The following is a 14,107-nucleotide window of genomic DNA, read 5'->3' as shown; positions in this document are numbered from 1 at the left end:
GAGATCTTGCCTAGGCCCAACAGAAGGCTCCGGGTCAGCTCCAGTGTCTAGGTTTTCAAAATAGTTCCATTGTTTTCTCAGTACTGTCACATGAATGTCCTCAGAAGTGCTTCTTAATGAAGAGACCATATTGAAATATATCAAATGACACTGCAATGTTAAATACCCATCCATTATCGCTACAGTACTGCTCAAGCTGCTTGTCTGGTGGATGAACCTAAACAAACAGGACAGTATAAATACCCTGATAAACTCCCGGGACAGATCTATGATGCAGACACACAGTGCAAATGGCAATTTGGAGCAAAGGCAAAATTATGCAGCCTCAGCTTTGCAAAGGTATGTTTTGGCTTACTTTTAATAATAATAATAATGGCATTTGTTAAGCGTTTACTATGTGCCAAGCACTGTCCTAAGCACTGGGGGGATTACAAGGTAATCAAGTTGTCCCACATGGGGCTCACAGTCTTAATCCCCATTTTACAGATGAGATTACATTTTACAGATTTACATTTTAATGTACTTTGCGGTCTTGAAATACATCATACACATGAGTAGAATCTAAACATTTGTATACAGCTATGGGTCAGGGTGAGGGCTTTCTCTAAGACTCAAATTTGGGGAAGTTATTCAACTGCATTTTCTTATGGTTGCATTGTTCCACGTTATCCCTATAGAGAATGTCATGTATCATCACCTCAGAAAAAAAGCTCTAAAGATAATAAAGGATGCCGATCCTTACTTATCTCGAAAGTTGGGGTATGGCGGGCATTAACTTACATTCAAAGCCCCTGTTCCTTCTTCCTCCCACCTCTAAATTACTTTAGTGTCTACCTCCCCCACTAGAGCTTAGTACAATGATCTGCACACGGTAGGTGCTTGATAAATACTATCGATATAAATCGATAAATTAGAGCTATTCAGCAGCCTCCCCCAAGGCAGACCCATACCCAGCTACACTTACCCCCTTTCCATCAGTGGAGCATCAAAATGTCTTTGTTGAGTCAATTCTATTTACCCCCTAAGGGAAGAATAAACTGCATATATATGAACGGCTGAGTGAGGTGGGGGAAGATGATGTGATTCTCAGCCTGTGGCCAGGGTGAGGAAGACAGTAGTAGTATTAGTAGTAGAAGTAGTGTTTATTGAGCACACATTTGGTGCAGGGCACTGTACTGGGTGCTTGGAAAGCACAGAATAAAGCAGTGCTCATTCTCTGCCCACACACTCCACTTGTCTGGTGCTAACCTCACTGTGCCTCCTCGCCTGTCCCGCCATTGACCCCTGACCCACGTCCTACCTCTGGCCTGGAATGTCCTCCCTCCTCACATCTGCCAGACTAGCACACTTCCCCCCTTCAAAGCCCTACCAAAAGCTCACCTCCTCCAGGAGGCCTTTCCAGACTAAGCCCCCTTTTCCTCTGCTCCACCTCCCCTCCCCATCGCCCCCACACACTCCGTCTACTCTACCTCCCTTCCCGCCCCACAGCACTTGTGTGTACATATTTATAATTCTATTTATTTTATTACTGATGTGTATATATCTATAATTCTATTTATTTATATTGATGCTATCGACGCCTGTTTACTTATTTTGATGTCTCCCCGCTTCTAGACTGTGAGCCCACTGTGGGCAGGGATTGTCTCTAAATTGTTGCTGAATTGTACTTTCCAAGCGCTTAGTACAGTGCTCTGCACACAGTAAGCACTCAATAAATACGATTGAATGAATGCAGGAGATTCCTCTAATGGGGAAAATGGACATAAAAAATTTACAGGAGTGGCAAAATAACTGAATAAGCAACTGTAAAGACATATAGCTGTGTGCTGAGGATGAGAACTAAATCAGTTCCTAAGTGGTAGAACTGACTGAAGGAATAGGATACTATGCTCTGCACATAGTAAGTGCTCAATAAATACTATTGAATTTCAGGGGAGCTCTGAGTGTAGGAAGAGCTGAGGGGGTCTGGCTGATGAGGGGATAGAGGGAGATACAAGCTGGGTGAACAGCATGAGCAAGGGGACTGAGGCGGGAGAGTCAAGGTTCAGCTAGGGGAAATTCATTCATTCATTCAATCATATTCATTGAGCACTTACTGTGTGCAGAGCACTGTACTAAGCATTTGAAAAGTACAATTTGGCAACAGATAGAGACAATCCCTACCCAACAACAGGCTCACAGTGTAGAAGGGAGGAGACAGACTAACAAAACAAGTAGACAGGCATCAATAGCATCAATATAAATAAATAGAATTATAGATATATACACATCATTAATAAAATAAATAGAATAATAAATATGTATATATATACACAAATGCTGTGGGGCAGGGAGGGGGGTAGAGCAGAGGGAGGGAGTAGGGGCGATGGGGAGGGGAAGGGAGGAAGAAGAAAAGGGGGGCTCAGGCTGGGAAGCACTTGAGCACTTACTGAGTGCAAAGCACTGTACTAAGCATTTGCTTGGGAGAGCACAATACAACAACAAACAGACATATTCCCTGCCCACAACTAGCTCACAGTCTAGGGATTGAAGACAGAGGGTTGGAGAATAGCTGGTGAAGACAACAGATGGGTAGAGTGGAGCCAGATGGGCCTTGAAGCCATTTTGTGAGAAGATTTTGTTAGATGCCAAGACATTCAGGAGCCATTGGGGTGGGGGGGGCATTGAGGAGAGGAGAGATGTGGGCTGAGCAGCAGCAGCATGGAGTACAGAAAGGAGGGGTGAGAGGTTGGAGGAAAGGAGCTGAGCAAGGAGGTGAAAGAGAGTTAGGGAGCATTCTTCTAACCCCATGCTCCTCCTTGAACCCAGCAAAATGGTTCAGACACAGGAACCTGGGAGCTTTTAAGCGAGCACTCTTTCTGCATTCTGGGCTTGGACTCTGAGAACCCAGCAGGCTCAGTCTGTGGAGTGTCTTGGCATGATTCGAGAAGGCCAAAGGCATGGAGTCATATCAACTCCGATTTCTGTTAATTTTGAAATGGGCTTTGCTGGTGGTAAGAGCCTGTCATTGGCTCTAATTGTGTTTGACTGCTTCTGCTCCACACCCCACCCACAGAGAGGTCTGGTAGCCTGGTGGATTTCATTCCCAATTAATTATCTTTCTGGTCCAACCCTCAGCTGTGTGTCCTGAATTTGGCTGTAGAAACTACCTCTGCAGCTTGGCTGGCCCAGAAGCCATTTTTCTTCCATTCCCCCAAACTGGTTTTCTCCTGCCTGTTCTCACACAAACACTTTTTTTATGGTATTTGTTAAGCGCTCACTATGTGCCAGTCCCTGTTCTAAACCTTGGGGAAGATACAAGCTAATCAGGTAGGACACAGTCTATGTCCCACATGGTGTTCACAATCTTAATCCCCATTTTTCAGGTGAGGAAACTGAAGCACAGAGAAGTTAAGTGACTAGCCCAAGATTGCACAGCAGACAAGTGGCAGAACTGGGATTAGAACCCAGGTCCTCTGACTCCCAGGCCCACCCTCTTTCCATTAGGCCATTCTGCTTTCCTAAGCTCTTTTACGTGGCCATATTGCAAGCAGCCTTTGAGATTTCTGTGTCTATCTCCCCGTTATAATGCCCACTCCTTGTGAGTAGGGAACATAGACAAGAAGCAGTGTGGCTTAGTGGATAGAGCATGGGCCTGGGAGTCAGAAGGACTTGGGTTCTAATCTTGGCTCTGCCACATGTCTGCTGTGTGACCTTGGTCAAGTCACTTAACTTCCCTGGGCCTCAGTTACCTTATCTGTAAAATGAGGATTAATAGCATGAACCCCATGTGGGACAGAGACTGTGTCCAACCTGCTTAACTTGTATCTATCCCAGCTCTTAGAACAGTGCTTGGCATATAATAAGTGCTTTACAAGTACCATAATTATTATTATTATATATTCTATTTACATTATGCTTCCCAAGATCTTAATAGCTTGAAGAGCATTTAGTAGATTGATCGATCAGTGGTATTTATTGAGTGCAGAGCACTGTACCAAATGATTGGAAGAGATCATATAATTGAGTTGATAGACATGCCCCCTACCCACAAGAAGCTTGCAGTCCAGAGGGAGAGACAGACATTAATAAAAAGATATAAATTATAGATAGGTATGTAAATGTTGAGGGGCTGAGTGTGGGGTAAATATCAAGTTCTTGAAGGCTACATTAGATGCTCAATAAATGCCATCATCACTACTTTAGAATGCTGAATTTTTAGACTATCTGAACCCTCTTTTCAAATTCACACCCATCCTGCGTCAGCTTCCTAACCCAAACCCCTGAGGTTCATGTTGTTGGGAAATAGGGGAACATTCTGTCCGGATAGGGCATCATGTCACGTTGGAAGAAGTGGTTGGGCACCTGGTATCAATAGAGACATCAGTCGGTCACTCATATTTATTGAGCGCTTAAGGTGTGCAGAGCACTGTATTGAGCGCTTGGGAGAGTACAGTATAGCAATAAACAGACACATTCCCTGCCCACAACGAGCTTCCGATGCATTCCTTAGCATGAGTTTTCCTTAAGGTGGGAACACAACCCTGCTTTTGTATTTGTGTCATCTGGTGAATTAAGCAAAATTAGGTAATCAACCTTTGGGGGTTCAATATGGGCTTTCATATCACCGCCTTAGAATGAGTCTGAGGCATGACTTTATTCTTGTTTGTGGACCATCAGTGAGGTTGCTGGGAGGTAGGAGGTAGACACTGCTCTAGTGATTTCCTACTAGAGCATTCGTTAATGAAGTATTTCTACCCATGGGGGTGCCGTTACAGGTTCACTTCCTGGTTTTGTATTTCCCAAGCGCTGAGCACAGTGCAATGCACAAAGTGGGTGATCTTTTTTAACATGATAGCATTTGTTAAGAGCTTACTATGTGACAAGCACTGGTCTAAAATCTGGGATAGACACAAGTTAATCTGGTCGATGATAGTCCCTGTCCCACTTGGGGCTCCCAATCTAAGTAGGAGGTGAAAATAGGTAATGAATCCCCATTTTACAGATGAGGAAACTGAGGCCCAGAGAAGTGAAGCACCCTGCCTAAGGTCTCACAGCAGGCAAGTGGCAGAGCTGGGATTAAAACCCGAAGAAAAACCTGTGCTCTTTCCACTAGGCCACGCTTCTTCCTTTATTCTTCCCATTAAAACACTAAATGCTAATACTCATTAAATTTCCAAGTCTGTCTCTCTGGCATGGTTTTGGAAAAGAGGTTTGAGAACTCATCTTTTCAGAGCCTAAAGGAGAGGGCAACAGTTCCAGAGTGAAAGCCAGCATTTACAGTTGCCTTCACAGTGCATGCAGTTTCCTTTTTCTTGGTTGGTCCTGTTTTTTCTGGACCCATGAGGAAATTCTGTGCTTTCAGCTGTCAAAGATGGAGACCCTCTCAGTCAATCAACCAGTGGTATTTACTGAGTGCTTACTGTAAGTGCTTAGTAGAGTGCTCTACACATAGTAAGCACTCAGTAAATACTATTGAATGAATATGCAGAGCAAATAATTTTCAGCAGCAGTATGTGAGGAACAATGGGAAGGTGTGGGATTGACCAGGGTAGTGAGAATGATGGGTAGGACAAGCCACATCTGTGATTCAGAAGAGGATGATGGGCCCTTTAAGTCTCACATTAATAACATTGCTGTTACCACTACTGTTAGTAATAGTGGTATTTATTAAGTGCACCTGATGTTCCAAGCACTGGGCTAAACACTGGGGTAGATACAGTCAGATCAGACCACCATTCCCTGTCCCAGTCTAAGGGGGAGGGAGAGCAGGTATTGAGTCCCCTTTTTATCAATGAAGAAACTGAGGCACAGAGAACTGAAGTGACTCACCCTAAGTCACACAGCAGACCAGTGCTGTGATTAGAACCCAGATCTCCTTGTTCCCAGTCCTGTGCTCTTTCCAATAGGCTACATTGCTTAGATGCTCCTTTTTAGGTCAATGTGCATAAATTGTGCTTTGCGGGGAGACACAGAAAGAGAGGGATACAGAAGGGTCTCAACTGAAATGATGCTTTTATTAAGCATGATACATAATCAGGCTATTTTTTTTCATTTCAGGACATTTGCAAATCACTTTGGTGTCACCGAGTGAGCCACAGATGTGAGACCAAGTTCATGCCAGCTGCAGAAGGGACTGCTTGTGGATTGAGTATGGTAAACCACTTTGATATTACCCTAAATGTCACCCTGATCAAAGGCTGAGGTGCTTATTCAAATTAGAAATGGAAAGCAACCTTGAAGAATCTGTTCCTGAAGTTTTCTTTTTCTTCATGTTATCCGGGGCATTTTGCTGGCAACATAACTCCAAGTGGAAGCAGCGTGGCGGAGTGAATAGAGCCCTGACCTGGGAGTCAGAAGGTCATGGATTCTAATCCTGGATCCGCTGCTTGTCGGCTGTATGACCTCGGGCAAGTCACTTCACTTACCTCAATTACCTCATCTGTAAAATGGGGATCGAGACTGTGAGCCCCTCAAGGGATAGGGACCGTGTCCAACCCAATTTGCTTGTGTCTATCTCAGTGCTTAGTAAAGTGCCTGGGCACATAGTAAGCGCTTAACAAATACCATAATTATCATTATTATTATTATTATTATTATTACCCCTATTAGCCAGGATTTGAGGGACTGTTCTGTCCTGGAGAGGAAACGGGCCTAAAGACTGGAAAAGGAGCAGGGGGTGAGGATGATAATAACTATGATATTTGTTAAGTGCTTACTATGAGTCAGTCACCATTCTAAGCACTGGGATAGATACAAGTTAATCAGGTTGAACACAGTCCATGTCCCACTGGGGGCTCATAATCTAAGTAGGTGGGATAATGGGTATTGGATCTCCATTTTACACACGAGAAAACTGAGGCACAGTGAAGTGACTTGGCCAAGGATACACAGAAGGCAAGGGGCAGAGCCAGGATTAGAATCCAGGTCCTCTAACTCCCAAACCTGTGCTCTAACCACTGGCCGGATTTCAGAGTGTAGAAATGTGAAGAGTGGGGTCCCCCCCATGGGACCCATTTGGTTCACACCTTCATAGATGATGAGGCAAGGGGAGTTTGCAGTGCAATCTCCCCGCAGGCAGGGACGCTCAGTCTGTCAGGCAAGGAGAACCGCAGGATCAATGGGGAGAGACTGCAGGTGAAGCTCACGGAGCCAAGCAAGGGGCCAAACAGGACCGGGGAGCTTCGATGTGAGCAACCACTGGGTGATGCCACCGGGAAAGAGTAACACAAACTACAACCACCAGATCCTGGACTCGGAGTGATCAGTCGCAGCTCAGGAGGGAGATCTCAGAGCTGTTGCTGACGGCCCATTCAGACCTATAGGCGGCGGTGGCCACAGAGGCCGACTGGGTGCTAGGCATCCCCGGGAAGGTGGCAGGAAAAAATTGAAGCATTTCACCACCCCATCCTGTAATGCTGCCTGCAGTTCTGGTCGCTGAATCTTAGGGAGGACAGGAAAGAGCTGGATCAGGGAGAGGCGGGCAAAGGAACAGAAGGAATGAAAAGATTGGAACTTTTCAGTTTGGAAAGATCAGGCCAAACGAGAAGGGACATGATTGAAATCTACCAAGTAAGGGAAAGTGTGAACTAGGCAAACACCAAGTTGCTCATTTCCCATATTCAATAATTGGGATAATAATAATTGTGGTATTTGTTAAGCACTTACTATGTGCCAGGCACTGTTCTAAGTGCTGGGGTAGATACAAGATAATCGGGTTGGACACGGTCCCTGACCCACATGGGGCTCACAGTCTCAATCCCCATTTTACAGATGAGGGAACTGAGGCACAGAGAAATGAAGCGACTTGCCCAAGGTCACAAAGCAGACAAGTGGTGGAGCCGGGATTAGAACCCAGGTCCTTCTGATTCCCAGGCCCATGCTCTAGCCACTAGACCACATAGCTTCTCATATTCCCGAGCACCAGGAGGAAAAGCGTATACACAAGTTCATTTGTTGCCATCAGGGTATGGAATCTGTTCGGCCAGGAAATCAGGCAGTTGAATGTATCAGCAGGCTCGAGGTTGTAGGTTGTAAGCTCCTTGAGGGCATGGATTGGATCTGTCAAGTCTCTTGTATCGTCCTCTCTCAATGCCTAGTACAACACTCTGCAGAGAGTCAACCCTCAAGAAATTCCACTGATCGATTGACTGAGTGGTTTGGATCAATTCCGGGATGAGTCCCTGCTTCCTGCAACCCTGAGCCCACCCCACATGACTTAAAAAAAACCTGTCCCACTGCAGGCACCCCATCTTTTCCCCTGCTGTGGGGTCCCCTTGCAAATCTGCCCTGTCTGGGACCCTGAACCCCAAGGGTGGGGCACTGGGGGTAGAGCCAGGAAGGAGGGGAGAAGTGGGAAGAAGCCTCCTTCGGCATCTCCCTAGCCTATTCCCGGGCCCAACCCATCCCGGGAATGGCTCTGGGCTGCAAGGGGACCGTGAGGCAGACATGGTAGGATGACCGATGGTCTGACCCAGCAGTGGTGGGGGATGTTTTGGTGGCTTGGGGTGAACTTGGAGGATGAGGGGGTAAGGAGGAAGCCCAGGGATGGGCTGGAGGAAGGGTGGGATGGTTTCAGCATTTGGGAGAGGGTGCAGGTGAGTCTTGTGGGCAGAGGTTTAAACAAACTGTGGGCAAGTTGGGGTGAGTAGGGATGGGAGTGGGAGTGACTAAAGAAAATAAATAATTGTGGTATTTAAAAAACACTTAATATGTGCCAAACACTGCACTAAGCACTGGGGTAGATATAAGATAAGCAGGTCAGGCATCATAATCATCATCATCATAATTGTGGTATTTGTTAAGTGCTTACTCTGTACTAAGCTCTGGGGTAGATATACTTCTCTATACTTCGCTTCTCTGTGCCTCAGTTTTCTCAACTGCAAAATGGGGATTCGATACCTGTTCTCCCTTCCACTTAGACCATGAGCCCCATGTGGGACTGGGACTGTGTCCAACTTGATTATCTTGTATCTACCCCAATGCTTAGTACAGTGTCTGGCACCAAGTAAGTACTTAACAAATACCATTATTATTATTGTTATTATTATTCCTTCTTGTGTCCCGTTCCCACTGTCACTCTCCAATATCCTGGACTGGATGGGCCACTGGTCTGGGACAGTAATGATATTGCTTGAGCTCTTAGGTTCTAGGAAGCTTTTTCTGGTGGGTGAATTCTTTAATGATAATAGTACGATTTCAACCTCTTGTTCACTTTGCCAAACTGAATTTGGACAAGGTAACAGTTGCCTATTTTTATGTTGCTTTGGTGGGATTCAAAATCAGTCGCACGCTCTGAGGAAACTGACTCAGCCAAAGCTCCGGCAACCACCACATTCCCCGCTCTCCCTCCACCCAGGGTTCCTGGCTCCTTCACTGCCTTCCGACCCTAGTTCCAAGACACAAGCGCTCACACACGTGCGCACATCCCTGCCTCTTTCCTATGGGTAAATTTGGCCTAGACTGTACGTGGCAGTGGATGATTATTATAATTATGGTATTTGTTAAGCTCTTTCTATGTGTCAGGCATTATTCTAAACACTAGGGTAGATACAAGTTAATCAGGTCAGACACTGGCCCTGTCCCACACAGGGCTCACAGTCCTCACAGATGGCGAACAGGCATGGAGTCCCCATTATGCAGTTGAGGAAGCAGAGGCCCAGAGAAGTGAAGTGACTTGTCCAGAGTCACACAACAAGCGATTGGCAGAGCTAGGATTAGAACCCAGGTTCTCCGACCCCCAGACCTGTGCTCCTTTCACTAGACCATGCAGCTTCTCTAATAAAGAATGAAAGAGATCCAGGATCTCAGTGCCTTCGCAGTGCTAATATGATGACTCCCTGACTAGATAAGGAAAGAAGTCAATCAACCAATCAATAGTATTTATTGAGTGCTTACTGTGTGCAGAGCACTGGACTAAAGCATTTGAGAGAGTACAGTGCAACAGAGTGGAAAGACATGTTCTCTGCCCACAAGGAGCTTAAAATCTAGGGAGAGAGACAGACATTAAAATAAATCATAGATCGGAGAAACAGAGAGTGTAAGGATAGCGACGTAAGTGCTGTGGGGGTGAGGGAAGGATAAGTATCAAAGCACTTAGTGGGTACAGACCCAAGTGCATAGACAGTGCAGAAGGGAGAGTGAATTGGGTGGGGACAAAGATTAGTCAGGGAGGGCTTCATGGAGGAGATATGATTTTAAGAGGGCTTTGAAAATTCTGAGAGTGATGGTCTGTCGGTTATGAAGGGAGAGGGAATTCAAGGCCCGAACGAGGATGTGAGCAAGGGTTTGGCAACAAGCAAGATGAGATCAAGGCACAGTGAGCGGGTTGGTGGTGGAGGAGAGAAGTGTATGGGCTGGGTTATAGTCAGAGATTGGCGAGGTGAGGAAGAAGGTGAGAAGCAGCGTGGCTCAATGGAAAGAGCCCAGGCTTGGGAGTCAGAGGATGTGGGTTCTAATCCCGGCTCCACCACTTGTCTGCTGTGTGACCTTGGGCAAGTCACTTCACTTCTCTGAGCCTCAGTGACCTCAGCTGTAAAATGGGGATGAAGACTGTGAGCCCCACGTGACAACCTGATTACCTTGTATTTTCACTTCACTTCTCTGCGCCTCAATTCCCTCATCTGTAAAATGGGGATTAAGACTGTGAGCCTCACGTGAGACAACCTGATTACCCTGTATCTACCCCGGCGCTTAGAACAGTGCTCTGCACATAGTGAGCGCTTAACAAATACCAACGTTAGAAGGGGGGAAGAGCCGGTCACAGAAGTATGTTCTGTTCAAGCGAACACTTGTTCAAAGACACCCCTGAATATCAAGTATTTAATCAAGTACTTCTCTCAGGGCTTAGACTCAGCCCCTCCCCCGTCATCTCTTTCCCTCTTCTGCCAGAAATTCTCTTCCCCCACACTCTTTCAGAGAAGCAGTGTGGCCTAGTGGATGGAGCACAGACCTGGGAGTAAGAAGGACCTAGGCTCTAATCCCCGCTCTACCACTTGTCAGCTTTGTGACTTTGAGCAAGTCACTTAACTTCTCTGGGCCTCATTTCTTCATCTTTACAATGGGTATTAAGACTGTGCTCCTCAGGTGGGACAGAGACTATGTCCAACCTGATTTGCTTGTACCTACCCCAGCACTTAGTACGGTGTCTGGCACATAGTAAGTGCTTAACAAATACCATAAAAAACCCTAATTTCTCTGTGCCTCAGTTTTCTCATCGGTAGAATGGGGTTTAAATACCCATTCACCCTCTCCCTAGACTGCGAGCCCCATGTGTGTCAGGCACTGAATGTGACCTGATTATCTCATCTATCCCAGCACTTAGTACAGCACTGGGAACATAGTAATTGCTTAACAGATGCCATTATCTTTGTTTTAAGGGGGATGGCCCCTTGAAATTAAATACGTCTCCCATGATATCAATCTATCAGTGGTATTTATGAGGCGCTTTGTGTGTGCAGAGCACTGTAATAAGCACTTGGGAGAGTCCAATACAACAGAGTTGGTGGACACATTCCCTGCCCACAATGAGCTTACAGCCTAGAGGGGAAGCGATGTTACTTGATCAGCTAAGACCACTCCCTGGCACTTATTTCAGGCTGATAAGAATCTAGAAGGGGGGTAGATTATATAACCGTGGTTGCAGCTGCTCCTTAGAAACCCTCCTCGCCTCCCCCAAAGCACACTCCCACCCCTCATTCTATAGGGGCGACCTCATGCCCGTCATGGATCGTTTCGAGCTCTGCCACACAGACTGGTGGGCAGAGGACCCAGTTGGCAAAACAATCCAAACCCGAGCTTTCCCCGCCGATAAGGCTCCAGACAACTGTTCACATGATTTCCTGCAAAGTCTGATATGGCAATTATATTGAGGGAAGAGAAATTAAAAACATAAGGATTAATCAACATGTGGCAAGAGTCTGAAGAGAGGAAGCAATATCTCAACTTAGACAACAGGCACTAGCAACCAGCTACACAATAAACAACAACGAGGCCAAATGCATCTCTGGAGAAAAGAAGCGATTGGAAGGCCCATTGAAGGAGCTTTGTAACTCTGCAAGGGTAAACTCAGGGCCATAAATCCCCGGCCCCTCAACCTGGTCCCGGAGCAATGATTTATTTGAAGGAACTCAAAGACCCAGAAGTCAACAGAAGAACGAAAGGCATGGCTTTCTTGTGAAACCCAAAGTGTGAAAGCCCCGTCAATGTTGCTGGAGAGCAGCAAATTGGCCCCATCCAGAGAACAGTGGATATTCACTGCAAAGAGTAAAGGAGAATCTCCGTGTTTCTTAGACAAGCAGCGTGGCCAAGTGGAAAGACCACAGGGAGTCAGAAGACCTGGGTTCTAATACCGGCTCCACCACTAGTCTGCTGTGAAACCTTAGGGCAAGTAACTTGACTTCTCTGGGCCTCAGTTCCCTTATCTGTAAAATGGAGATTAAGACTGTGAGTCCCGTGTGGGACAAGGACTGTGTCTAACCTGACTAGCTTGTATCTACCCTAGCGCTTAGTATGGTGTCTGGCTCATAGCAAGAACTTAACAAATACCATGAAAAAAAACACCCATCTCTAATGGGAATTGTGTCCTCATTCTTTTGACAGTGGTGTAGAAGAGGTCAGTGTGTCAAATATGGAGAACAAGGTCCCGCACCAGTGAATGGCCAGTGGTCGGTGTGGTCAGAGTGGTCGGAATGTTCTCGGACATGTGGAGGAGGAGTAACGTACCAAGAAAGACACTGCAGTAACCCAAAGTAAGGGGGGCCGGGTGGGGTAAGGGAAGGGGCAGCAGAACCTGAGGGTGTAGTCCATTGATAATGGCTGCAGTACATTTCAATCTGAAGATGTGGCTTACCTGAGCACCAGTGGCCAGCCAATACTGAGACTTGCTGGCCCTGTTCCCTTCTCCCCATGCCACTGTGCCAGTGTTCATGCCAGCGCAGTTGCTTCACTGCGGGCATCCAGGTCAGCTGCCACTTATCTAAGAGGCGGCGGGGTCTAAGGCTGTTTAGCCTGAAGGATTCTTTCTCACAGTACTAAGGGCTTGGAAGTCAATCATATTTATTAAGCACTTATGGTGTGCAGAGCACTAAACTAAGCCCTTATGAGAGAACAATATTCATCCATTCATTCGGTTGTATGTATTGAGTGCTTACCATGTGCAGAGCATTGTACTAAGAGCTTGGGAGAGTACAGTAAAACAATAAAACACATTCCCTGCCCACAGCGAGCTCACCATCTAACAATAAGCAGATACATTCCATCCCCACAGTGAACTTACAGTCTAGAGGGAGAGAGTACAATATAACAATATAACGGACACATTCCCTGCCCACAGTGAGCTTATGCTCTAGTGCTTCTGACAAGGGCTTACCAGCAGGCTGGAAGTCTGCTGCCGGCCAGCTTTTTTACCTACTACAGTGCCCTGTGCCAAGTAGGCGCTTATTAAGTACACTCAATCAATGGTATTTATTGAACCTTTACTCTCTGCAGAGCATTGTTCTAAGTGCTTGGGAAAGTACAATCCAATGAAGTTGGTAGGCACGATCCCTGCCCACAGGGAATTTAGTACATGGGTGGAGACAGGCATTAAAATAAATGACAGATAGGGGAAGTAGAGTGTAAAGATATTTACGAAAGTGCTGTGGGGCTGAAATGAGAATTAAAGTGCTTATTACTATTACTTCCACTATTTCATCTACTTCCAGTACTTCTATTATTACTACTACTATTACTACTACTACTAGAGAAGCGGCATGGTGTAGTGGATAGAGCACGGGCCTGGGAGTGGCAGGTCATGAGTTCTAATCCCGGCTCTGCCGCTTGTTTGCCGTGTGACCTTGGGCAAGTCACTTAGCTTCTCTGTGCCTCAGTTACCTCCTCTGTAAAATGGGCATTGAGACTGAGAGTCCCATGTGGGACGGGAACTGTGTCCAACTCTTGTATCAACCCCAGCATTTAGTACAGTGCCTGGCACAAAGTAAGCGCTTAACAAATACCACAATTATTATTATTACCACTTGTTGCCAATGACTGCCTTCTATGAGCAACGTTCCCATAGGAGAAACCTCCCAAAATAGGAAGAACCGCCCCGTCACCCAGTTTGATTACCATTCCAAGAATCTGACAACAT

At 46.2% G+C, this 14,107-nt stretch overlaps 1 protein-coding gene across 3 annotated transcripts in view; it reads left to right on the top strand.

Annotated features, from left to right (window-relative positions):
* Positions 1–14,107, top strand: part of ADAMTS18 (ADAM metallopeptidase with thrombospondin type 1 motif 18) — a 117,312-nt gene that overhangs the window by 17,972 nt on the left and 85,233 nt on the right. For all 3 annotated transcript variants that reach the window (XM_039910376.1, XM_039910377.1, XM_029049790.2), the window contains exons 7-9: positions 186–339; positions 6,040–6,135; positions 12,580–12,728. In XM_039910376.1, the coding sequence (XP_039766310.1) occupies positions 186–339; positions 6,040–6,135; positions 12,580–12,728 (399 nt within the window). The remainder of the gene's footprint in view (positions 1–185; positions 340–6,039; positions 6,136–12,579; positions 12,729–14,107) is intronic.

The sequence above is a fragment of the Ornithorhynchus anatinus genome, chromosome X1 (genome assembly GCF_004115215.2).
Source record: "Ornithorhynchus anatinus isolate Pmale09 chromosome X1, mOrnAna1.pri.v4, whole genome shotgun sequence".
NCBI classification, from domain to species: Eukaryota; Metazoa; Chordata; class Mammalia; order Monotremata; family Ornithorhynchidae; genus Ornithorhynchus; species Ornithorhynchus anatinus.
Note: the sequence above shows the minus strand (reverse complement) of the source record. Positions and strands in the feature narration are given on the sequence as shown.